This window comes from Hemibagrus wyckioides, linkage group LG19 (assembly GCF_019097595.1).
Source record: "Hemibagrus wyckioides isolate EC202008001 linkage group LG19, SWU_Hwy_1.0, whole genome shotgun sequence".
NCBI lineage: Eukaryota > Metazoa > Chordata > Actinopteri > Siluriformes > Bagridae > Hemibagrus > Hemibagrus wyckioides.
In genome coordinates this window covers 13648772-13675715 of record NC_080728.1, presented here as the reverse complement: position 1 = coordinate 13675715, position 26944 = coordinate 13648772, and the positions used below count along the sequence as shown (strand labels likewise).

Genomic DNA, 26944 nt, shown 5'->3' with positions numbered 1-26944 from the left:
GATAGTAGTGGCAGTGGCTTGCAGAGAAACCTGACTGTTATCACTTATATGAGAGATCACTGAATAATTTTCTCCTGTTAAACTCCACTGTAACTGTGCCGTCGATGTCCTCCTGTGACATCAGCATAGCACACAGTCATGCTGCTTTCAGTTTAACTCTCAAGCAGGAAGTCTGAACTCGGAATTACATCATTTCCAACCACCTTTGAGCTACTAAGAGGAGGGAAAACGTGCACACTTCCATCTTTGTTACTTGGTAGCAACAGTCTAGCCAGCTAACAGTGAGAGCTGATATATTTCTGTATGTTTACTGATGCAAAGCAAAACACTTCTACGTACAGCATAACTTATTTTACAGTAAGTAAACGCTACCTGCTACTGTTGCATGATGAACTCCAGACTTTTCAAGTAGGAATTCCGAGTTCTCTTTGGTTCTGATTAGACAGAGGTAAAAAAAAAAAAAGAAAGAAAGAAAAAAAAAAAAAAAAAAAAAAGAAAGACAAGTTTTAGTCTAAAGCATCACTTCTCACTAAAACATCAAAATACAGAACAAATCAGCATCGGAATTACTAAACACAACACAAATATTTCAATATAAAGATATTTAATGTTTCATGGTGGAACCTTCCTTTAAACCTGGTAATGAACCGCTTTATTCCGTGACTGCAGGATAAAAAGTTTCAACATCAGCTTCATATTTAATCTTTTATTAAAGATTGTTGTCTTTTTCTTTCAGACCTGCAGAGATACAATTCCTTTTGACGCTTCATTTTAATCTTTAGCACTGAGTAAAACCCATAGTTAAATTGTACTGGTTTCATCTTAAGATTTTTAATTTAATCACTGCTCTTGAATACTGCTGAATACTGAACAGTTGGCAAGAACCTACACAAGTGATACAGAATTAAGACTGTAAAAAAGAAAATTAAAGGAGGCAGAAAGAAGAAGAAGAGAGGTGAGAGAGAATTTTTTATGACCGGTGTTGTGTGCGTGTGTGTTGGGGGGGGGGGGGTCCTGTTGCCTAGCAGTGCGGCTATCCCAGCTTTCATCAGCAACATGGCCAGATTATGTCTACTATGAGGAAAAACAATCACCTTCCCGTTATCTTTTCTGACAATCTTAAAATGGTCTCCAGAGTGAGTCAAATTAACAACTGAATTTTCATTGCACTACATCACCGAAACACAACTTGTACCTCTAATAAGTTTTCTTACACCCATCAGTGCAAAGAACAAATCCAAGTGCTTTTCTCAGTGATGGATGGAGATGCATCATGATTTTGTTTGTCATTTGTCTCAAAACGAGTTTGCATAAAAACACGTCCTGCGACATCTCCCCGTACCTTCCGACGTGTTGCTTCAAGGGAATGAATATATATATATATATATATATATATATATATATATATATATATATATATATATATATATATATATATATATATATATATTCTAAAAACGCACACGGATATCATGATGTCCTGTTCAAGTAATGGCAGCTATGAAAATCACCACACGGTGGTGCTCCACCTGCTCTGCCTTCCCTTTGTTCAAAAGTGTCTTACAGCTTGCTTGTTCTTTAAAACGGAGGTTCACGCCCTTTCTCTGTGCAACGCACTGCCCTCTGATACAGAGGTTACATCCAGTGGTGCAGCTGGAAAGCCTCTTTCCCATCCTGGTACCAGTCAGCTGGTAAGAGGGTCATGAACAAGTACCTGAAAGACCGCATATAGAAAAAAGGGAGTGATTGAGGACATATCCTGGTCGATTTTTTAAGGCATGGCGTGTAAAGCTCTAACCACGCTCAGTTAACTTCTAACTTCTAAAAGGCCTCTTTACTACAACCTGAAGAAAAGATCAGAGTTAAAGGCTTACCATTCAATGAAAAAAAAAAAAAGGCTTTGATCTTTTAGGGGTAAAAACAAATCTCATTCTAGATTTGTTGGAGCTTTGCTTCATTTCTTTGAATGTCACAGCCTCAAAAGTTCATGGCCTCTTGGTTGTGCACACAGAGGACAGGTACTTATTTGGTACAGATTTCAAGGCAGATTTGATCAATGCATTTAAATGTTTCAATGGAACAATTTCTAGTACTCTAATCCATTCACCTTCAAAATTTCCACACAGACATTAGTTTCATCACCACCACCACCACCATCATCATCAAATTCCTTACTCGGCTCTCTCATTTACAATGCTTTGTTCAGGAACTTCCTTACTTATGCTGGGATAAGAGCACTTAGGCAACATGAACCAAATTCTAAACCGAGGAAAATGTGAAACCGAGAGTTAAAATGAGCTCAAAAGTCCAAGAAGTGGAAGGGGGAAAAAAAAAAAAAAAGAATACATAATTCCATAATTACTTTAACAGGTTTGTATTTTCATATTTATTCATCTTTCTGTGTGTGTTGGGTTTTCTCAGAGTAACGGAAGGGGGATTCAGTGTCCCAGTCCCTAGTGGCGGTCCAGTCCGGCACTCTGCAGCAGGTCTGTGGGGGGCTGAGCGGAGGCTCTGAATGCTGTTTGGAAACCTGGTGGGGGAGAGTGGAACTGGCTGGCAGCACTGGCAGTGCCTGGGGGCAGGTAGGGTGCCCAGTTGGCTCTGTGGAGAGACATCTGGGCACTAAAGGGTGTACTGTGTGAGGGCTGAGGGGGTACTGTGGCGCCGGAGGGTACGTCCATCTCTGTCAGGGTATGCAGGGATTTTAGCCAATGTGGGGGACTTTCGTCCTGAAGAGAGTCCAGACAGTTGGCTGAGGTTGCTGGGACACCTACAGAAATGAACAGCAAATGAACAAAAGAAATTAGACCGAACTTTCGTGTCTATACATTTTCAGATCTACTCAGAATGCAGGCCACCATGAAAAGCTCTTGAAGGTACTGAGTAGCTATTTAAAGGATTAATCAACATGGAGACAGGATGATACTTTATACTTTTGTTCGATGTAAAGAAGTTGAAACATTCCACACTCAAAGCTTTGGCTGCAAATCATTAATTTTAAACCTCTTCTGGATGATAGATGATGCCCAGCAGCACCCTCCAACACTCAGACAACAGACGTGACTTCCATGCTGATCATCCTCTTTATAAAAGCAAGCAGCACAAACGTGCTTAAATCACTGCTCGCTCACAGATAATAATTCTCTCTTAAGCAAGGCTTTGATGAAATCAAATAATAAACAACTGCAAAGGACGGCTGAGATTCGACTGATGTTTGTGATGAGGAAAGGTCACCCCAGTAAGTAATTGTACCATACTCGCAGTATCAGTACCAAGTCTGCTCACACATCATGGACAAAACAGATGACGTTCTAATCAATTATTTCAGAAGCAAGCAAATCTGATGAGGTAGAACAATATGCTACAAAGCTTTTACAAAGGTTGTGTCATTTATATTTCTCTAACATTTGTGGCCCACTACTCACAAAATTCACACCGTGACATACTGACATCGGTATATTTACAAAAGACCCCAAACTAGCACAGAAAGGAGAAAAGAGACTGGGAGGATAATGTAATTTACATGACTATGTTGGAGTAATTTGAAAATGTATGCCAAAAGAAAAGTATTTTTCCCCCCACGTGTTCATACTGCTATAAGGAAGGATATATGTTATGCTGTTTAAAGTGCAAAAAGGACACTTTTGTTAGATCCAGCTTGTGTTAGAGCACATATTGTGAAACGTAATGCTTAAGCAATGTGCAGTAGACTTCAACCTCCACAGAGCATAAAATGAAATCGAACATATTAGGCACATGTATATAAATGCATTTGTTTCAGCTAAAGAAGAAAAAACAAAGATGTAGCCATAATGGCTAACCAACCTAGACCTGGTATAGGGACAAAACTTTAAAGACAGGGCAGCATCAAATATATATGCAGTGGCACTGCTCTCTGTTTCGCTGAACCCTCCACCATACAGAGCGACACAGACAAAATGAGGTTACTGGCTTTTTTTTTTTTTTTACAATCAAAAACACTTTGATGAAAAAAGTTAACTGTAATTTCCTCAAAGCCCTGCCATGACTCAGCACTGTTAACAAAAAAAATAACCAAATATGTCCATATCTCCTTTTTCCCACATTTCAATTATCCTAATGCAGAAGATAATGTAAAAGAGAGTTCAATTAATCATTCGAAAGCCCTCAAGGACATGTCAGTTTAAACTGCGAATTAAATGTCACTTCTAAATTGCTGGAACTGGAGCTACAGTGGTCCACGTTACACTGAAGCACTTTTGTGCATGTGAGACTCGAGAGAAAAATAAACGGACTCGGGACCGACTAGCGTACCTGTGATGATTGCTGGGTCCATCCAGCTGGCCGTGCCGTCCCAGCTCAGGCTGTGCGATATGCCCCCTGTGTGGTTCACGCCGGACGAGGATGATGAGGAGGACGAGGATGAAGATGAGGAAGACGAGGAGTTGGGCAAGCCACCGAAATTGATGTTGATGTTGGGTAAAAGAGCTCGAAGGCCATCTTGCCACTCTTTGACATTTATACTTTCTACTGAATTGCTGTTTTCTGCATGAACATAGAGAGAGGGGGGAAAGCAAAGGACAGTAATAAGGAAATGAGTGGAACATTATTAAAAACAATAACATGCGTTTCTGAACATATAAAGAAAAATAACATGGTCAAAAGAAACCCAGAGTATGTGTATATATAAATATGAGGAAGCAAGTGGCACTAGTGAGGCAAAATAAACAGCCATGATTGATTTAGAATCCCACTCTGCATTTACAATACAGGATGGGTTTCCCTTTCCGCAAGTTTTCATCCTGCGGCTAATCTAATCTAAATCCTGATTTCTGTAAAGCTGCTTCGGGACAATATTTTTGTTAAAAGCACTACTGAAATCAAATTAGAATTCAAATTGAATTAATCAGACTACTAGAACCATCTCTCCTAAGCAAAACTTCAAATTGTGACACTAACCGGATTGAGACGAGAGAAATGTAAATTGCTCATTAACACTTAGCAGCTGATTCAAATTCTAAAGCAAGGTGCTAAGGGAAGCAAGAACACAGCCACCTGTTACCATTAGGTATGTGGTGATCCATGGATAGACAGTGTTGATAATACAATCTACAGGGGTTGGACAATGAAACTGAAACACTGGCCAATTTATTGTTGGAGGTTTCATGGCTAAATTTGACCAGCCTGGTGGCCAATCTTCATTGATTGCACATTCCACCAGTAAGAGCAGAGTGTGAAGGTTTAATTAGCAGAGTAACAGCACAGTTTTGATTAAAATATTGCAATGCACACAACATTATGGGAGACATATCAGAGTTCAAAAGAGGACAAATTGTTGGTGCACGTCTCGCTCGCGCATCTGTGACTAAGACAGCAAGTCTTTGTGATGTATCAAGAGCCACGGTATCCAGGGTAATGTCAGCATACCACCAAGAAGGACGAACCACATCCAACAGGAGTAACTGTGGACGCAAGAGGAAGCTGTCTGAAAGGGATGTCCGGGTGCTAACCCGGATTGTATCCAAAAAACATAAAACCACAGCTGCCCAACTCACTGCAGAATTAAATGTGCACCTCAACTCTCCTGTTTCCACCAAAACTGTCCGTCGGGAGCTCCAAATGGTCAATGTACATGGCCAGGCTGCTATAGGCAAACCTTTGGTCACTCGTGCCAATGCCAAACGTCAGTTTCAATGGTGCCAGCAGCGAAAATCTTGGGCTGTGGACAATGTGAAACATGTATTGTTCTCTGATGAGTCCACCTTCACTGTCTTTCCCACATCCGGGAGAGTTACAGTGTGGAGAAGCCCCAAAGAAGCGTACCACCCAGACTGTTGCATGCCCAGAGTGAAGCATGGGGGTGGATCAGTGATGGTTTGGGCTGCAATATCATGGCATTCCCTAGGCCCAATACTTGTGCTAGATGGGCGCGTCACTGCCAAGGACTACCGAACCATTCTGGAGGACCATGTGCACCCAATGGTTCAAACGTTGTATCCTGAAGGCGGTGCTGTGTATCAGGATGATGATGCACCAATACACACAGCAAGACTGGTGACAGAGTGGTTTGATGAACATGAAAGTGAAGTTGAACATCTCCCATGGCCTGCACAGTCACCAGATCTAAATATTATTGAGCCACTTTGGGGTGTTTTGGAGGAGCGAGTCAGGAAACGTTTTCCTCCACCAGCATCACGTAGTGACCTGGCCACTATTCTGCAAGAAGAATGGCTCAAAATCCCTCTGGCCACTGTGCAGGACTTGTATCTGTCATTCCCAAGACGAACTGATGCTGTATTGGCCGCAAAAGGAGGCCCTACACCATACTAATAAATTATTGTGGTCTAAAACCAGGCGTTTCAGTTTCATTGTCCAACCCCTGTAATATCAAACTCGGCAAAGTGCATCTGCAAAAATTGAGCAGTGTGTCCTGCAGGTTTCTTCCCATAACACCATTTTCCTGAATGAGCCACTTGCCAACATAAGCATCGACTTCGCTTATGTTGCACATCCTTGATTCCTACAATTTAGCTTGTGCTGACATCAATGAACTGAATCGCTACTAGCTTCACTGGATGTGTAATTTAATTTTCCGTGCCTCGAGCAGCATTGCCGATATATACACATTTGTTTCTTTGTCAGGACCTTCGACTAAAACTATTACTGCAACCAACTAGGTGACCTTTTCATGCGCCTAAGCAAAGTGAAATGCTTTTAGAATCGTACCAAGATTTGTTTTTCCAAATAGTACAAGAAACCAGCTTTATTTCAATCAGAATAAAAAGGCTGCTGTGCTTAGGCTATACTACAAGTCTTCTCAAGCAGGGAAAGTGTGACGTTTGTCTTTATTGCTGGCTCGGGAAAGGCAAGACACTATTAATAAAACAAAGCCACGTCCTCTCTGATAACTATAGCACACCATTCATCAATGCTATAAGGATGATAAACAGGCAGCCTTGCTTATTTTCTTGTTTAGTCATTATTATTAAACATGAACGATTTTCATTTCTTATACCTGTTCAAATCCTTAAACAGCTAAACTCGGGGTTTCACCATTTTAAAAAAAATAAATTTCATTCAATTTTTTGTCATTTTAAAGGGTTTTCTGAATGAGCAAAAAGAAAATACATGGTTTAATGTGCTTCTCTGAACATCAGAAGCCTATTTCATCTTCAATCTACTGTGAGCAGTCTTGGCATGTTTAATGCAAGTTACCTTGGAGCTACGGTGAAAGGAAAGGCAAGCACTGCTTAAGAGAACAAAGTCAATAAAGTGCATATGGAACTGCTTTCCCAAGTGTTCAGGGGATAGAGAGGATCTGGGGAGAGGAATATTCTCACAAAAAGGTACGACACATGGAGGGTCTGGTTTCAGTAAAATACTGTGGATCTATGAGCTTTAAAAAAAAATGGGGCGCATTATTAAATGAATAGTGAATGAATAAATAAAGTAATATTATAAAGAAGTCAAATTTAATTATTTAAGCTGCAGTTTCAATTCTTTATCATTTATTAATTAGCACATTATATGATCAATTATTTAGAATGATTTAACTATTTAGATTTTTAACATGCAATTAATATACTCTTCTAAAATATTCTTCCTGGGGTTCTTGAGATCTCTTTCGTGTTGTCGAGTGCTGCATATTTAGCTCAAGATATGAAGAAAATGCAACACGGTGGTCTATTCCATTGGGTCTGCAGGAGTCAGCAAGGTCTATGAAATGCGTAAGATTTCTTACTTATTTTCATGACCCTTTAAATGCAATGTAACAACAGGTTTGCAAATTACATACCAAATCTAAAAACCTCACATTTCCAGGTATTTAGAAAAGAACGACAAACAACGTTCATTTAGAAAGCTTTTAGAATTGAAGCCTAGAGAGCTGTTAGCTATTGTTGCAGCAGCTACCTTGCACCGTATTCTAGCAGTAAGCTCATGTGGGCAAGCAACAATGACAGACATATTAAAGTGTGGTTTTTTTTTCTTTTTTGTGATGGATGGCCTGTTTCTATTTCAGGCTCAACAGCTGAACCTCAAAAACGCATAAAAAAACAAAAACAAACCCTCATCCACAAAGAAGAAATGAGTAATATATGACCCTCTCTCTAAACGGCAAAAAATAAATAAACAGAAGATCATCAACACTCATTAATCATTGACATCAATCAGGCATAAAATTATGACCACCTGCCTAATATTGTTATTGCTGCCAAAACAGCCCTGACCCATCATGCACTGTGTATTCTGACACATTTCTATCAGAAACAGGATTAACTTCTTTAGCAATCTGAGCAACAGTAGCTCGTCTGTTGATTTGGATCACACGGGCCAGCCTTCGCTCCCCACGTACATCAATGATACCTGGTGCCCATGTCCCTGTCACTGGGTTCACCACTGTTCCTTCCTTGGACCACTTTTGATAGATACTGACCACTGCAGACCGGGAACACCCCACAAGAGCTGCAGTTTTGGAGATGCTCTGATCCAGTCATCTAGCCATCACAATTTGGCCCTTGTCAAACTCGCTCAAATCTTTACGCTTGCCCATTTTTCCTGCTTCTAACACATCAACTTTGAGGATAAAATGTTCACTTGCTGCCTAATATATCCCACCCACTAACAGGTGCCATGATGAGGAGAGCATCAGTGTTATTCACTTCACCTCTCAGTGGTCATAATGTTATGCCTGATCAGTGTATGTTCATTGCCTATTATATTTTATTCTCTATATCAGAGTATATGTATGACCAAATGGTCATTTCCATTTGTTTAACATTCTCAGGAAACATCGAAATAGGGAAATAAATGATCTCAGTGATTTTGACTGTGCCAATGGTTGTTGGTGCCAGATAGGTTAAGTTGACTATTTAAAAAAACTAACTGCTGGGATTTTCACACATAATCTCTAGAATTGGAATGGAACAAAAAAAAACAAAACATCCTGTGAATGTCAGTTCTGCAGGCTTTGTTGATTAGAGAGGGTCAGCTGAGAATGGCCAGACTGGCTCCAGCTGACAGGAAGGCTGCAGTAACTTAAACAACCACTCTGTACAGCTGTGGTCAATAGAAAATTATCTCAGAATGCAGAACACATGAAACTTTTTTTTTCCCTATTAACATGTCTAATGTGTGTAACATATTACTGCATATGAAAATATCTGAATGTATATGAAAACTGAATCAACATTCATGAGCTGGAATTATCTCAGGCTGGAAGAGTCAGATTAAGGGAATCTGGGGTGCAGTACAGTTATGGTTCCCCCACCCAACACACACACTCAGGCACTTGCTGGTGACCTTGTCTGAAATGAAAAAGGTCTGCAGAGTGCCACAGAAATGTATAAATATACAAGCTTCCTATGAGACTGCAACAAAAACATTACTTCTGTGGCGAAAGTGCACAAGCTCATTAATTATATCTACTATAAATATTAAAATATGTATTGCAGATTAACACTGGGGGACACTAAGATCAGTAAAACCTTTCTGCAGTAATTTCATACCAGTGCACATCTAATAGCAAATGCTAGGTATTAGTAAAAGCACCACAATACACATGATTATTTGTCTAGAAGAATTAGCTATCTAGCAGATAATGACATGAAATTTGTTTTAGCGCATGAACATCATGCAGAAATTATCATCATAATGTGTTTAACTGTTTTAAAAGTGGGAAAGTTGCTCAATCCTTTAACAGATTTAAGTCTGGCTATTTAATAATACGAAAGGCTACACTTCTTCCACTGGATAAAATCTTTAAAATTCTGAGGAGTGGTTGCAAGCACGCCACCTTAAATGTACCTGAATATTCTTGATAGGTGTATGTAGTTTGCATCCTAAGCTTTTTCTAAACTGCTTTCATCACAGCATTACAGTGCCTCCTTGTGGATTAGTGCTTGCTTTGAAAACTATTGTCTATTTTTGTGTAGTCTACCTGACGTTAAGCAGAGACCTTTATTTATCTTTATTAGCACATTATGCTGTTCAATATGTGAATGCTGGAAACATTCCAAAATTCCTGTGATGGTCTTTTACACTCACCTGTAATGGGGATTCCTCCTAGACCTGTACTATGCTGCTGCTGTTGGGGTGGCAAACTCAAGTCCAAGAAGCTGTTGCTGTGTTGTGTGGTGTGGTTCAGGTGTGGCAGGTTGGCGCGTGCCGTCATCGTCAGCCAGCTGTGGCGAGATGCCAGGGTCTGTGTGTGTCCAGGCAAGCTGAATGAGCCATAGCCAGGGCACTGGGAGAGCTGGGGCTGTTGGAGATGGTGGGGGAAGGCTCGCGGGGCCAGCCCACAGTTTGGGGGGAGGTGTGTGGATGAGGCAAGAGGAGGCAGCATTGGGCCCTTGGCACTGTGAAGCGAACTGGGGAAATGAGGAGGGAAACCCGGCGCTGGGGTCACATGGCTCATGGGCAGCGAAGATTTGTCCTGTACTGAAAGTTCCTTCTCAATGAGGTCAGCAAGTGCCTTGCTAGTGATGTCGAACGGGTCGAAGCCAAGTTCGTCGTCCTGCTGCTTGGTGGACGAGCCGAAGCCAAAGGCCGCTTGCCAGTCTGTGGAGGATGAGACTGGTATGGTATCTGCCAAAGGAAAACAACATTTAGTTATTAAAGCACAATTCTTCACAGGTTGAATTGGTCACATTTAGGCCGTCTTTCTGACCATTCAAACTGATATTTTTTCATGTAGAGTCCTTGTTATTGTAGACACTAGCTAGCACACAAATATACACAGACGGTCATACTGTCTTTAGCATATTTTCACATCCTGCCCACTGAGTGCTGTGTGCAAAATAAATGCATCTGTGTGATTTATTCACACATTTATATTATACATACATAATATATATATATATATATATATATATATATATATATATATAGAGAGAGAGAGAGAGAGAGAAAGCCCAACACATCAAATCTAAAGAAAGGTGCACTACAGCAGCAGACATTCCCCTCCTGTCTGCCAAAAACTGAGGATATCATGGGCAAAGGCTCAATGAAACTAGGCAGGTGAGGATTAGGGGAAAAAAAAAAAAAAATCAGTCTTCAACAGTCCAATTTCTGTGATATCCTGTGCCCATGAGATCCTAAGGCAGTTGACTGAATGTAAATATTTGTTTACAGGCACTAGCATAATTCCAATATTCTGTCAGCTATAAAAAATTGATTAAACTGGTATGTGCTTATTATCTATTAACAAATTACCAAGAACAAGTGTTTTATATTGGAAAAATCCATGTCTATCTATTTGTGCTGCAGGAGGCCATAGGCATAAGGAAATACACGTTCTGGATTTGTAAGGAGAAAACAACAGATTTGATAGGGAGTGTCAAGCTAACCTGATGTAAACAGGCTCTGTGGTTCGGGAGCTGTGGGCCAGTCAGCATTGTTCTGTGTGGAGCTTGGGAAACCAGGAACACTGCTGCTACTGGGGATGGGGTTCGGATGTCTGAAGTTGCTGTTGTCAGAGAACAGTGACTGCGACTCTGTGCCTGCCCCCTCGAAGGGTGACCGCACTGTTAAACCAGCTACGTTTGCAGGCACCACCAGACACGGCTTGGCCAGACCTGGAGGTGGCGACGGCGAGTCACTGCAGGGAATCTGGGTGGAGAGAAAATGTGTCAAAACGACTAAAATCACAAAGGAAGGAGAACAGGAACCAAAAGAAGCTTTAAAAAAAAAGGCACCATACAGGGGAAATTCTTGATAAATATAATCTATAATACTGTCACACACAACCAAAAGAAAACTGGGTACTTCTGATCATGAAATTACCTGTGGTGTCTCTCCGTTTCCTATACTGATGGCTTCTGTTGGCTTTTCACTAGGACTGAAGAGAGATACGATTAACTCTCGGACAGTTCAGGTAATGTCTGGACCGTTATGTAGCAGTTGTGAATAAAGAACTCTTGTATAAATACAATTTGGAGTAATGGTGTAAAGATAACCTTCCTAACTACCTCACTACCTAAACCATCTAGTCAATTTTTTTGTAATTTTTTGTTGCCTGCGAGATTGAATTTTATATGTTGAGCCTATTAAATGATCAGCTTAACAAAAGCTACAAAATTATTCAAATGTGAAAATGCATAAAACATGCCCCAGGTATGCATGCAACTCTCCTTCACTTTGCGATATCTGAGTAAACTGTTATTTCTGACTGAAATATCAGGGTATATAGAAATAAGTCAAGCCACACATTTGTGCAGTCAGTTGCAAAATTTGAATAAAATCTGTATATGATGATATTGATTGCGTTTGTGTTCTGTGATTGACATTTTTTGTACCTGGCAGGTTCACAGTTTGAAGAGAAAGGTGAGAGGGCTGAGAGAGGTCCGAGGCCAAGCTCAGATTCTGGCCCGTCAGGAGTCAAGTGCTCACAGTCTGAGCCTCCATCCAGAGGCGGGCTCTTGCGGAGTTCTGGAAGCCCATTGGGGGTCTTTCCCATGGGCTGTAACGATGGCCAGGCATCTTTATTGATATTATTGGAACTATGGACCGAAACAAGGACACAGCATGAGAACTGGGATGTGAGGAAAGAGATGAAAGAGTAAAAAACAAAAAGATTCAAAGACAACTGAAAAGGGGCAAAACTACACTAATTGCACCAAACAGTACTGTTTAATTGAGTTTAAATGAAGAAACATTAGTGAATAATACACAAACAGTATCTGTATATTCTCTGGTAATCCTGTGCTGTTAAGTTAGGTGACCTAGATAAAAAAAAACTAGCCCAAACCTCTGTACAGAGCCTGATTTGCTTTTTGTCTTTTCCCCAGTCCCAGTGGATGTCTGCAGGAAATTCGGGTTCATTTTGTAGAGCTCTTGTAAAAGTTTCTGCTCATATTCTTGATGCTTTCCTGCCTGCAATTAACCAACAGTCCACTTTAGATTTGAGTTTCTTTTTAACAATCCTGAGGTTCAAAAAGGTACAAACATTACCTGCATCTCCTCTTTTGTGAAACTGGCTGCCTCATCACCTAGCTCGTGTAGATACATGCAGTCTGGTTTGGGACACTGCATGCTTTTTAGAAAGTAACTGCAGTACTTTGTTGTACCTAAAGATGCCTGCATTGTAAATGACAAGTCAGTTGCTTTGTATAATCTAATAAAACTAGACGTTTAATTATATAAATCAGCATGTAGAGTTATTTAATGCGTTACCTTAAGAGTTCTGCCGTCTACTACTACGTTGTTGACACATTGTATAGCTCTAAGGGCATCTTCTGACCGAATATAAGTGACATAGGCACTAGCGCTAGGACCCTGAAGGAGATATAGCAAAATCAGCAAATCATTCAGTTTGGAGGAAACTGCTTTTATAACATAACATAAGAGATTAAACTAGTCACAAAAAAGATCACTGGCAGTCATGTAAATATCAAATTAGATTTATACTTTTAGCTATAGAGTAAAAAATAGTAATGATCACCTGTGAGCCAGCATATGAGGTGCTGTTGTTGATGACCACTTTATGGATTTTCCCAAACTTCCCAAAATATTCTGGCCTCTTTAAGACCTGTGGAATATGATGTGGGACAAATAATTTCCGTTACTAAATTTGGCAGAAACAAACTCACAAAAGTCTTAAATGGGAGTCTACATTGAGCATTCTCAAGTGGCACACCAAAGAACTAAATCACTTTCCCCTATTGTTGTCAGTTGTAGGAGAGTTCAAATCCAGATGAGACAAATGCCCTGGACATCCATGCTGGTAGATCAAGAGAGAAAATTAAATGCTCTGTCCCATCAACCGGTATGACGCTAACCAATTGTAGGCGTCTGTGAACTCATTTATATGCAAGCTGTTAGCCCTTTTCTGAGTGTTCAGCTGTGACACAGCAGCAGTTGGAAGCGATGCAGTTGACGGCTTCACATATCTCACAAAAGCACACCCTAGGGACTAATAATCCTTTTGTGTGTGTAAATTAAAATAAATAAAATTAACACCAAACTACTACAATAAACAAAATCACTGGGTGAGCTCAGAAGGCATATATTCCATCAGATCCCTTGTGTTTGAGGGATTCAGTTCTTTTGAGACCGCAGTCACTCCTTAAACCAGGACTAGAACCCGGATGTTTCTTTGTGGCTTTTGTTCACTTACTTCCTTATTAATCAACTCCACTACCAAACATCACAAAACGTGAAGAAAAACTAAACCCAAATAGACAACAAAACTCATATTTTAAAAAATCATTAACTCATTTAATTTACAAAAAAAAAGCATAATGTTTCTAACTCTGAGCTAAGAGCATTTAACCTTTAAGTCTTTACACAGTCATGGGTTTGTGTACTCAAGGGCTGAATGTGTCAACACCAATGTGAGTGCTAGAGCGGATATAGAAATAGCAAAACATCCAGTTTTGCCAATGGAAAGAGAGAATGAACTGGAAATGTAGTTTAAAATAAAATACAGTGAACTGGTTAAGTATGGACGTTGGGAATACATACTCTTGTAGTTTCAGAGAGATTTCAAGATATATGTGCCGGCACCTATGTACCTGGAAATATTTCTCTCGGGGGTGGGGGGCAGCTTTCAGTTGGGATTTGTTATCAGTCAAGACACAACACTATATCAACCCATCAGTTTCTATATTTCTTCTGTGCTTTCTTAAGCAGCAGGGGATTTTTATTTTTGCTGTACTTGCAGGGAAGGTACTTTTGCACTGAGGTCTGAAGGAAGGGTGTCTTGAGCTGTTTCTAGCAGAAAAGCACAGTGCAGTTTTAAAGCTAAACTATAAAACCGCAAACAGATCGGCTCTAGTCTGAATTCTTTCCAAGCTCCACGCTGCTAATCTCAATCAGACCGTCTACATACAGCCAGACATGTTAGCACTCTGCCCCTCCACTTCTCACTCTGCATAATTTGTTCTGTGCTGGGAGCTATTCAGGGTGCATGATGTCAGTGGTGATGACAATCGGGAGACAGAATGAAAGAACATGCGAGAGAGAGAGAGAGAGATGCGTTCCGTGGGCATGGAGCAGACTGACAGCGGAGGCTGAGTGAAGCTGCAAAATGTTCTTGTTATGAAATATAGGACAAATCTCTACAAATCCATCTCTTGCTAAAAATTTCTCCAAGCATCATAAATATTAAGACAATTCACAAACATGACCCTGCTCAAAGACGAGCAGCTCCAGGAAATTCACTACATTAGTTCCTGGAATATCAACATTAAAAATGTGATTATTTATTAAAAGTATATGTTACATAATGTATGGCTTATTTTCCTTGATTACATGTAGTGTGTCTGCATGTGTGTGGAAAAAAAAATAATAATAATCACCTCTGGGTCAGCAAGCCTCTGCGATAGCCCCACCACAAACACTAAGTTCCTCTGGACAACACGGACACTGGCCAAGTGTTTGCGGTTTTCTGTGATCTTCTGCTTGCGCTCATTCTGTTTCTGCTTTTTCTCGTTCTTTATCCTCTGCAGCTCTTCCTGAGACAGGGGTTTGTATACAGCTGGATCTTCTGGATAGGGCTAGAGCACAAGGAACACACAGTTACACTCAATTAACCAACAGCATTCAATCTAAATGCAGTTTGTCAGATTAGAATAATTGCATCACTTCACCGACTGGTAAAAAGCTCATCAAGTTTGGTGTTCAAACTTTTCTCTAGAAGAACCTTATGTACTGAATAACTTGAGATTTTAGGGTGTGGACTCTCTTGAAATGTCATTTATTAATCACTGGATGGTTGTAAAGAGAATGATGGCACTCTGGTTTTCCTGCAACCTTTTCCTAGAGAGCTGCAGCAATGAAATAATGAAATCACTGGAAGCCTGAGGCAACAGAGCGCAAATAAATCTATCAAAGCTTGCTGGGATGTTGAACACTAGCTATCAGAAAACGCTTTTCTCCACCAACCCCTATGGAGCTCTTCCCTAAAAAAAAATGCTATACAGAAAACCCTCTTACAGAGTTCCTGAAGCTAAGAAAATATTTAGGCTTTTCAAAATCTGTGTTTTTTTGTGTAACAGTGATGAGCTATAGCTTGTTAAAAAAAAAAAGGCAGGGGGGCTTGATGTGCAATTTAGCACCACATTCCAAGTGATAATTATGCCTCTAATTTGGACATCATAATTAGCCAATTCTCCCCATTTTTCTGCAAGTGGTACAAACAAGCTTCCTAATTTTAACCCTGTTGGGAGAAGTTCACACGTAGCCGTACCTTCCTGCAAGCGGGACAGAGACCGTTTTCGTCTGTGCGGATGCGGTGCCAGCAGAAACGGCAGATTTGGTAGCCGCAGGTGCAGGGAAAGAAGTTAACGTCATCGATCTCCAGGGGCTCCATGCAGAGAGGGCACTCCATTGGATCCTCTTTCACCTCAGGGCTACGGGACATCCTATGGCACGATGTGGCAAGTGGAGGTGTTGTTTCACTGCAGAGGAAGGCCTGAGTTTGACACTGGAAATAAAGTGCAAGAAACAAGATGAAAAGATGACTCAATGAACATACTGCACTAATGATGTATTGACACGAGGCACTGGCTTTTTAATCTGGACTGTCTGAAAGCATACCTAAATACGCTTGAAGCAAGCATGGTTACAATGCACATGGGAGACGTTACTCATGAGGGCTATAATTGTTTTTCTCAGGTTAAAATAAAGTTTCAGTGTCAGGCCTGCATTCACATTCACCCACAATAACAAATCATTAAGTTCAACAAACCCTTAGATGTAATTAACCTTATTTTAAAGCAAAAATACCAAACACAAATTGTCTGTCTGGGTCCTTGGTTCTATATTTGCTTGTGTGTGTCCATTTATCATAAAAGGTTGGTCAAGTTGTTTGAAAATTTGACACAGAACCAATAATGTGAATTCGATACAGAGACAAATACCATCTTTTGCTCCAATTGTGCTAATAAAAGCATGTTATTGTATTGTGTACGTTATATATCGTATATTAAATTTGATAACCTTCCTGTGACATTTCTCTCTCTTCTCAACTGACATTCATGAATTTTTTTTTTTTTTTTATACAGTCTCTCTCTCATAGACATCCCATTAACTTGAGAAGAACTGGGCCTAGCGCTGTCAGAACTTATTCATCCTACAATGAAATTTAATCTTCAGAGTTAATAAGCCTCATTTATGAATTGTTTCATTCTGTGCCTTTTGGGTACAGATTTTTGGGTAGCCAGCTCTGGTGCTGATTGAGTGAAAAGGTTTCCTTCTGGTTTTTATTTTAGCTAACCGCATTTCCGTTAGCGCCGCCATTACCTCCTGATGACGGCAGTCATTTCACATTTCGAAAACGGCATTCCTGAGAGACAACAAAACCACCAATTAGTACAGAACATGGTAAGCGCAATTAGCCGGTGTGGAGGTTTCTCTTAGTCAGACCGTTTCCTGCATTAGCAAGAACACTGACACAGCCTTGCCAAAGTGCTGATAAATAAGCTGTCTGAAACACTCCAGGTCACTTTGACAGTCATATCAACATGACATTTGGACCTACTCATCACTGCCTCCTCCGCAATGTGTGCATTTACTACACTTTGCCATAATCAGTGTAAGGTGCATGTAGTGAGACAGCAGGACGAAGAGAATGGGTGGAGGCGGGACGGAGAAAAGGCTGCTAAAAATATCATGCTCAACGCACACCAGCTGTTGAAGCCAGTGGCAGCGCCTCTGGTCTCTTTAAAAGGTCAGCAAAGATTGAGAGCTTGGAAAGACACTTACAGCTCCTCCCCTCACCCTGCCACGCTACATGTAGGGTCATCAGCGCTTCCTCGAGCCAACAAGGTCCCGAGCAGTCAATGGCTCAAACACACCATGTCCAGAACATGCCTGAATGGAATTAGTAACACTGCCTGAGGTTGGGGGTTTTACCCCATCAGATGTCCAAGATTCAAGCCTCCAAGACATGGACATACATCTCTTACAAATACTGGAGAAACAAACTTGCCACAGATACATGCACATATTTGTACAAACGGATTCTCATTGTTAGGCTAAAAGCAAAGCAGAAAACAAAACCATTCATGGATTGCATGATTTAAGTGTAATAATAAAACAATAAGCAAACAGGAATAAAGTTTACTGACCTTGGTCATGTTGCAATAGCAGCATGGAAGCATTGAAATTATGCCATTCAAACTAAATTAGTAAGGTAATGAAGGGGGATGAGAACATCGATGATTGTTATTTGCTTTCACATGCCCAAGAAATTTTACAATATCCGAATGCCAGAATGTGCACAAAGAAGGAAAAGGGAAAAACACTCTTAAACATAAAATAACGTGTAAAGATTTTTTTAAATGAGCTAAGAAAGACTGCCTGAGGCTCACTCTCTCTCGCTGTGCTCTGCATTTTTATCTAGTTTCAGTGTCCGACTCAGCGCAGGTGTGTGGCTATATCTGCAGTATTAGCACCAGTATAGCGTTTCCGTCCACCAATTACTGGCCTTCAGGATCTGGAACTTACCAGAAAAAGTGCTCTTATACCAGACCTTAAGGATTTGGGTAAATCTTCCAATTCCTGCTTGCTGCTGACCGTAGCCATTGCTGTTTTCCAGAGGTAATATGATAGCATGGTACCATGCTAGTATCAGATCTTTAACTTTACTGAAACTTTTATTGGCAACTGCCCTCAGTTTTTCATTATATTCAATTTAAAATAAAGCTTGTCCTCAGCACAGAAAAAAAATTAGACAATCAAACATGCCAATCATTTTGGAGACAAGGCAGTCTCAAGCCTTTCCAACTCATAAGTATTAATCAATACTGCTCGACATAAACTGAACTGACTGACTGCATCATACTTTTGGACAATTGTGTGACATATTAAGGACAAAATGGTGGCTGTTATTCTGCAGGAGGCATTTTTGCTGGCATGGTTTGGGTCCATTTGTCCCCTTAGAGGGAAAAGTCACTACAAATCAATACAAATTTCGATCCTCATTGGAGTGGTATCTCTCAGAATCACTCTGCTCCCATCCATGGGGTATAAGGGCTCATTGAACGATTTGATGAGGATTAAAAAAAGATGATGTAAAACTTATAGCCTTATGGCCTTTTCAGTCACAAGCTCTCAAGACAGTTGTAACTGAAAAATTATGGTAGATTTTGGAGTGACAAGTCCTCTATCACCATCATAAACACATCATTTGGTGGAATATCTCTAGAAAGAATACATTAATCATTACACTACAGAGATTTGTAGAAAGTCAAGTTGAGGCTCACACCTTGGCCATGTCCATACTAATACGTTTTCATTTAAAAACGCATATTTTTCTATCTGTTTTGGCCAAACGGAGGCTTTCGAAAATGATTTTTAGTCATGTGACCAATTCAACAAAATAAACGGCAGGCGGAAACGATGCAGGTCGAAGAGTCTTACCCTTTACTCATGTGCAGTACAGGGACGTAAACATTTTCAGACGTTTCAAGATTCAAGATTCAAGAAGCTTTTATTGTCATTTCAACCACATATAGCTGGCGCAGTACATAGTGAAATGAAACAACGTTTCTCCAGGACCTGGTGCTACATAAACATACAACTACTAGTACAATACAAAACAACAAACAACACTTGCATGTTTCGGTGTGGATGACCAACTTTTGGGAAATGATTGAAAACGACAATGTGGATGCGGATCCGGATTAGTGTAGACGTAGCCCTTAATGAAGGGCTTTCACGAGAAATTTCGCATCAACATATCAAAATAAACAAGCATGAAGCTAAAACATTACTGACCTTTTCCTCACTCATTCCTGAGGGTCACCTCAGCATTATTTACACAAAAGACAATAAAAAGAACACATTATTACACATTTCAGAAATATTTCACAATTACTCAGTGGCCCATGTTCTATTATCCCAAACAAACATGCATTTGTTTTCATTCACACTCTCCTGTGTCGGGATAAGTATTACCCAAAGAGGACAGAGTCTCGGAAGAAAACACTTGGGCGCAGATACAGTTTCCGATAAGCCTATGTATTGTATAAACCAAGAGAAAGCGTAAACCTCTGTTATCTGGAATGCATGCACGAGAGAACGTCTTTTATTAGATAAAAACTGCTGTGAAAACAAACAGCTGTGCAATGGGAGATATTTACTCTTTCACATAGGAATATACACATATATAATCTTACATCTTACAGCACAAGCAAACATTCACTGCTGACTCCAATCCTGAAACTGCATAGTACACACACCCGACATCTTTTGCCTCACCCCGATCGTACACAGCTGGCGAGCTATTAACTGAACAATTTATCTGGGTTGATTTTGCCATAGATCGCATGACAAATATGAATGTTTTGCTGTTGTTCATGATGCATGTGGATAATACGTCATTAGGAATACCTGTACACCTGCTCAATTCGTGTAAATCATCCAATCAGCTAACTTAGGCAGTGGCACAATGTCAAAATAATGCAGATACAAATCAAGAGCCTTGGTTAATGTTCAAATCAAACATCAGAATGGGGAAAATATGTCATTCTGTAGCATGGTATTAAAAACAAGAACCATCCAGTGAGCAGAAATTCTGCCATCAGATCAGAGGAGAATGGACAGATCCAATAGGAAGGATACTGTAAATCATATCATAACCACTCTTTCCAACCGTGGGGAGGAGAAAAGGATCTCAAAACACTACAACAGAGCAGGTCATACTCCTTTCAGCCAAGAACAGGGATTTGAGGCTACAGAGGACACAGGTTCAGTGAATCTGACAGCTGAGGACTGGAAAAATATCCACGAAGAATGGAGGTTGAGTACAGTACCCTACCGTATGTTGTGTCTAAGGCGGTGTCCTAATTCAGTAACGCAACTGAATAGGTCTTTCGTCTCACCTCTGCTTCTTGGTTGCATGCTAATGCTCAGCCTTCTTCAGTAATAGAGTGTAATACAGAGTATCTCACGGGGAGCAGCGAGCCGATTTAGGAATAAGATTTGGCATTAGCTGTTGCATGTTTCTGAAAGGCATATATATCGAATATGCAAATTACTAAATCACCGCACACTATTAGACCCAGACAAAACACAAACATGCAAGCAATTAAGACTAAAGAAATAAATATAATGAGACAGGCCTATCTGTGAGTACGTATGCAGAACTGAAATAAAATGCATGTGTACAAAGAATGCTGCGGCCTCTGCAACTTCTCATTTTTTTTCTAAATGTGTAAACAAAGAGGAAGTGTCATGTGTCACATACACAACAAAAGAGTCATGTTATAACATGTTGTAAGTTAGCAGGCTGGTTTGATTGCCATTTCACTCTTTAGTGAGCTTTATTGAAAATGATGTGTCTCTATCCAGTTTCCTAAAGTAACACAGTTACAGCACTAACTAGGTAGAGAAGTAATTGAACTGCTGCACCTTTACACATTGTGCTTCTTCCGGGGTTTTTTTCCCTCATTTGTGTGCAACATTAACAATACAATGCAACAGAGGAGAAAACGCTATCCTAGACAAGCAGATTTTGTGACAAAGGACTTCATCAGTGGAAAACCGGACTTTTTAGACTTGCCGAGTCAATCGCCAGAGTGAACCCAACTGAGCTGCAGTTTACCTCCTGAAGAGGAGAAACTCCCAAAAAACAAAAGAGAAACCAAAAGAAGCTGCAGAACAAGCCTGGAAGAGCATCACAAAAGAAGAACGCAACAGTTGCGCAGTCAGAGGGTCAACAGCTTAATGCATTTACTGCAAGCAATGGATCTGCAACTACACATTAAGTGTTTTTTTTTCCAAGGCCTTCAACTAACTATGTGTGCTAAAAAATATGTGGTCGGTCACCAAAGGCGTCAAATACAAAGTTGGTTAACACATTAAGATGCTCATCTTATTTTCATCTACTGAGCAACCAAATTTTAGCATGGACTGTACCTTTTCTGAGCACCATAAGAAGAAATAAAAAGAAATAAAATAAGATTTCAGGACACTCACAAACATCCATTACACCGATTCAGTCGGCTAATATCCTAAGTAATAATAATTAGTGTACAGGGCGTTATCAGAAAATCTACACACACCAAGAGTGACAACAGACATCAAGTGGGTCTACTCAAACAAACATGACAGGACTTGTTTTCATACAAAGGGCCTCCTTTCAACAACTAGAAGCTGCAGTCTCTTCGAGAACAGTCACACATTAGAATAGATCCTTGTTGTGATTTATAACCTTGTGTCCGCCGCGAGTCAGAAGCCATGTGTTCGTATGGGGTCAAGGACATTTCTGCACCTTTCTAATGCCATCCCTTGTCATCTGTTAAAAATCTTAAACATTCCTTTCCTACCAAGATATAATCTTCCCGTAAGGACAGATCATGCACATGGACATATAGCAGAATACACAAAAACAGGAATATTAGCAATAGAACATCAATTAGGTTTAGCTATAGCATACATTCACTGACTAAAGCTTGCGCAGAAAACCAAACATGCCGAATCATATCTGTGCGCTATAGCTGAAAGATTACTGAATTATTACTAAAGATTGAGAAGTATAATCCCACGATGCCACAGCAATCAGTGTCCAGGTTTGTAACAAGGCAAACCTGTCAATCACAGTGACACTAGAGAATCATGGGCATCTGTGAGCTCATGCATACAAATTCAAATAGATGTGTTAGGCTGTCTTTACATCGTGGATGGCCTTCACCCTTCTGGATTGGAGGACGTCATGACAGAGAGACCTAACAGGTGGGAGGAACTGACCAAAATGGCTGCGGAAAATCTATATTTTCAAAGAAATTATTAAAATAATAATAAGAGAAAGGATTGTGAAAGTTTTTAACACAGTCTACTATTGCGCTCTCCCCTATCTAACCAGATAAACTAATCGACACGACTGATCAAACTCGATCACAGGAAATATAGTAAGGATGCCAAGATTTGTTTAAATAGACGTTTTCATTTTCTTGCGCCATGTTCACACTGATACGTTTTTATTTAAAAACGCATATTTTTCTATCCGTCTTGGCCTTCCATCCACACTGAGACAGCGTTTTAAGTCAACTAAATCGTATCTTTTTGAAAACGCTCTCCAAAGCGGATAAATTTGAAAACACCATTTTCAAGTCGCAGTGTGGACTGTGAAAACGGATGCATTTTTAGGACCGTGACACAGTCACGTGACCAGTTCAGCTAATTTCCTCGACATATTGCCGCTACATTTTAAAGAGCCGGAAAGTAAATAAACGCCAGGCGGAAACGACGCAGGTTGAAGCGTCTGAACTTTACTCCTGCGCAGTACAGGGACGTAATCATTTTCAGACGTTTCAGTGTGGATGAGCGACTTTTGGGAAACGACTGCAAACGATAATGTGGACGCGGAGCGTTTTTAGATTATTTCCGGATTAGTGTAGACGTAGCCTAAAACTAAAATAAGTTGATTCCACTTAAACTCTCACAGAAAGGGTAAACACAAAGACATTCTAATAACATTTGACCCAGCTTGTCCAAAAGTGGCAATAATTTCAGAGCCATCTGTATAAGGAATATGTACACTTCCACCACGGGGGAGTGCTTTTGCAAGGGCGCTATGTTAAATCTGCGAGGAGCAAAGATATAAAAAGAAATCTAAAATCAGCCTACCGCTGGAATACTTCTCATTCGTGTACTTCTCTCTCAGAGAGCTCGCTGATCAGATCCTCTTTAACAACACAAGGCTCTTTCACGAATTTATGTTTTTAATGTTTACAATTACAAATTTATAGAGGATGCTGCTGTCAGTACGTATCAGTACGTGTCGGCGCGTCCGCATGTTGCCTGCATGAGAAAATCTAAGCTCAATGGTTGAATGCAGCTGGAATCAAGGCTGTGTGCTCTTGCACGTACATAGAAAGTGAATAATCATCTGTCACCTGCTAGATTTTTTGAGAGAATTGGCAGCAAGGTACAGGCCCTGACAAACAGGCAGTCTTTTGAGTCTCCATGTTCCGCTCATACTTAAGTCCAGTTTAGACAGGGTGAACTTTTAGCATTATTTCGTCACGGTTTGAGAGACAATCCCCCACCACAAAATCTTGCATGACTGTGCAATAACCTGAAGTTGTTTTCTTTGCCAGATTGTACAATGAAGATCCTTTAAAATATAGACCAGTGATTAAACAAAATTACTAATTTGTGCAACACTACTTTTAAAAGCATTTTCAATACTGTAGTCACAGTTATCCTGCGAGTTTCACACAAACCTCCTTTTACAGGCTTGAAGATAAAGTGCTATATTAGTAAGTGAGATTTTAACGATATTTCTGAGGCCGCAACGAAGACCAACGACTGCGTGGTTTTACATTGTGTGAATCCAGCGGTCTTTTAAAATGATTACTTGTCACGCTGTACAAGATGATAAAAACAATCTGATAAAAGCCTGTGCAGTAACTTGTGCTTCATGTCAGATTATACAATGAAGACAGTTACTGCAGTGTGCCTTACTGGGTGTGCAGTGAGGCAGCACAGGTTTGGAGCTCTTTCAAGTGGAAAGAATAAAAACAGCTTCATATAGTCATAGCATCATATAAACTCAATAAATTGAGTGTTTGCAGGGTAATGATCTAACTACACATCTGGAAGGAGTAACACACTCTAGGTTCTTCTCACTTCTGCATGTCTTTTCATGATACACTATATTGCCGAAAGTTTTGGGACACCCCTCCAAATCATTGAATTCAGGTGTTGTTTTTCAGGAGCTGGGCTTGGCCCCTTAGTTCCAGTGAAAGGAACTCTGAATGCTTCAGCATACCAAGACATTTTGGACAATGTCATGCGCCTAACTTTGTGGGAACAGTTTCGGGATGACCCCTTCCTGTTCCAACATGACTGTGCACCAGTGCACAAAGCAAGGTTCATAAAGACATGGATGAACGAGTTTGATATGGAGGAACTTGACTCCAACCCGATAGAACACCTTTGGGATGAATTAGAGTGGAGACTGTGAGTCAGGCCTTCTCGTCCTACATCAGTGCCTGACCTCACAAATGCGCTTCTAGAGGAAGGGTCAAAAATTCCCATAAACACATTCCTAAACCTTATGGAAAGCCTTCCCAGAAGAGTTGAAGCTATTACAGCTGCAAAGGGTGGGCCAACTCCATATTACATTCATGTGCATGTAAAGGCAGACGTCTCAGTTTGGGCCTGGCTCACAGTCTCCGCTCTAATTCATCCCAAAGGTGTTCTGTTGGGTTAAGGTAAGGCAGACCAGTCACGTTCCTCCACACCAAACTCACTCATCCATGTCTTTATGGACCTTGCTTTGTGCACTGGTGTGCAGTCATGTTGGAACAGGAAGGGGACATCCCCAAACTGTTCCCACAAAGATGACAGCATGAAATTGTTTAAAATGTCTTGGTATGCTGATGCATTAAGAGTTCCTTTCACTGGAACTAAGGGGCCAAACCCAACCCCTGAAAAACAACACCTGAATTCAATGATTTGGCAAGATAGTGTATGACTGATGAGACATATTCTCTCTGCTGTTGCAAATCAAGAAATCCCTCTTCTTCTTTTACATGTCAAATGTATTTGAAGCTCTTCTGTGAGTTCTGTGCAATCCTAAGAACATCCTCTTATCGTGGGATTGTAGATTCATGGTGTAAATCAAAACTGCCCTACAATGTGAGAACTTTGGCCGTCTTTGGTCACAGTGGCACTACATCAACCGCCTGTGAGAACAGGTTCATAATACTTTCTGATCTCAACTCAATCGTAGGATCAACCTTCGATTAAGAACTAAATATAAAACAGAAAAGCAACCGAAATAAAAATCAAGCTAGCTGAGAAGATAGACAGCATCAACCAAACCCTGGGAAACACACACAAACAGCCTGTGTCTGCAAACACTGCATTGAAATGTCTTCTTGTATATTATACTTGAGTGGACAGTGAAAATCCTGATTTCAAATTAAATTATATTACATTTTTCTGTCTGGACTCTCAGGTATAAAGATACAACGTTTCATGAAATGGCTAAACACAAAAGCTCAAGGCAATTTACTATCAACCTACTAATTAAACACACACACACAAACAAATATTAATCTCGTGACTAATGTTAATGAAGCCATGAGCGCAGTGTAGTAGCTAGCCTTACAGTTAAGGCTGGGTGGGGGTGTTAGCCCGCTAACAGCTAGCAGCTAGCTAGTACAAGAACTGGAAGGCAGCATTCACTAAATATTCTTCCATTATATGACAAACTAATCGGTTACACTAAGTTAAGACGTATAAATAGAATAAGGGAATGATATTTTGTGCTGCTTTAACAATACCAGGGTCACGTCTGCTTGCGAGTTGATGATACAGCTGACAGTTAGGGTTAGCAGCTAGCTAGTTTGTTGACAGTGCAGCAACACCGCCAAGTACACGTCTACACAGCAAAAATAATACTACTAATAATAATTTAAAATTGTGTATAAGAAAGAAGACAAGCAGAAGTAGACAAAAAACCAGACTAAAGTGCAGGCGACAAACCAGTAAGTAGTAAAGTGGAAAACTCTAACTAGTATAGTAGATATTTTAGCCATTTTAGCAGCGAGGCCTGTATACTGTTCCGGTAAAGCCCGAGACTCTCCCAGTCTAGTACATACAAAAGCACAGCAGAATTATTTGCAATAAAAAGTACACTCGGGTAAATCACACAAGAACGAGTGGGGTGTTTGTTCAGTTTGGTTTACAACAAATCCTTGCACAAAAGTGTACACCAAAACTTTTGTCGTTCCTCTGTCTACGGTTCATGGCAGTCTGCTAGCTAACGCAGCTAGCTTTAGGGAATACTCACCCTGTCTAAAACTGTTCTTCTCAATTTATTCACAGCAGTTGGGAAGGTGGTCTAAGGAATCTTTCTGAACTCCGGAATTTTAAGAAACTGGGACCACGGACTCTTTTTTTTAGGGAATTACTTCTGCGCTCTTAGCTAAATGAAAACACTAAGGCGTCTGGATAGCCTCTATAACCATGTACAGCGGCTGCACCTTCAAACCTCCATCTTACGTGA

The 26944-nt window shown here is 40.3% G+C and overlaps 1 protein-coding gene across 1 annotated transcript; it reads right to left on the bottom strand.

The window, feature by feature from the left end:
• Positions 1-587: 587 nt before the first annotated feature.
• cnot4b (CCR4-NOT transcription complex, subunit 4b) lies at positions 588-26944 on the bottom strand. Its single transcript, XM_058417445.1, has 13 exons — positions 26729-26944; positions 16166-16402; positions 15276-15473; positions 13418-13504; positions 13150-13251; positions 12928-13053; positions 12725-12849; positions 12273-12476; positions 11761-11815; positions 11325-11586; positions 10024-10563; positions 4294-4524; positions 588-2770 (listed from the first exon to the last, which is right to left on the bottom strand). The coding sequence occupies exons 2-13, from the start codon at positions 16337-16339 to the stop codon at positions 2454-2456; spliced, it is 2421 nt and encodes an 806-aa protein (XP_058273428.1). The 5' UTR covers positions 16340-16402; positions 26729-26944; the 3' UTR covers positions 588-2453.

What these genes read in the sequence shown, in the direction of transcription:
- cnot4b (XM_058417445.1), bottom strand. Translation starts at nt 16,339, where the DNA reads ATGTCCCGTAGCCCTGAGGTGAAAGAGGATCCAATGGAGTGCCCTCTC. An exon ending in AGAGGCTTGCTGACCCAGAG is followed by an intron (nt 13,505 to 15,275) that starts GTGATTATTATT and finishes CATATTCCACAG; the next exon opens with GTCTTAAAGAGGCCAGAATA. An exon ending in CCTCATATGCTGGCTCACAG is followed by an intron (nt 13,252 to 13,417) that starts GTGATCATTACT and finishes TATCTCCTTCAG; the next exon opens with GGTCCTAGCGCTAGTGCCTA.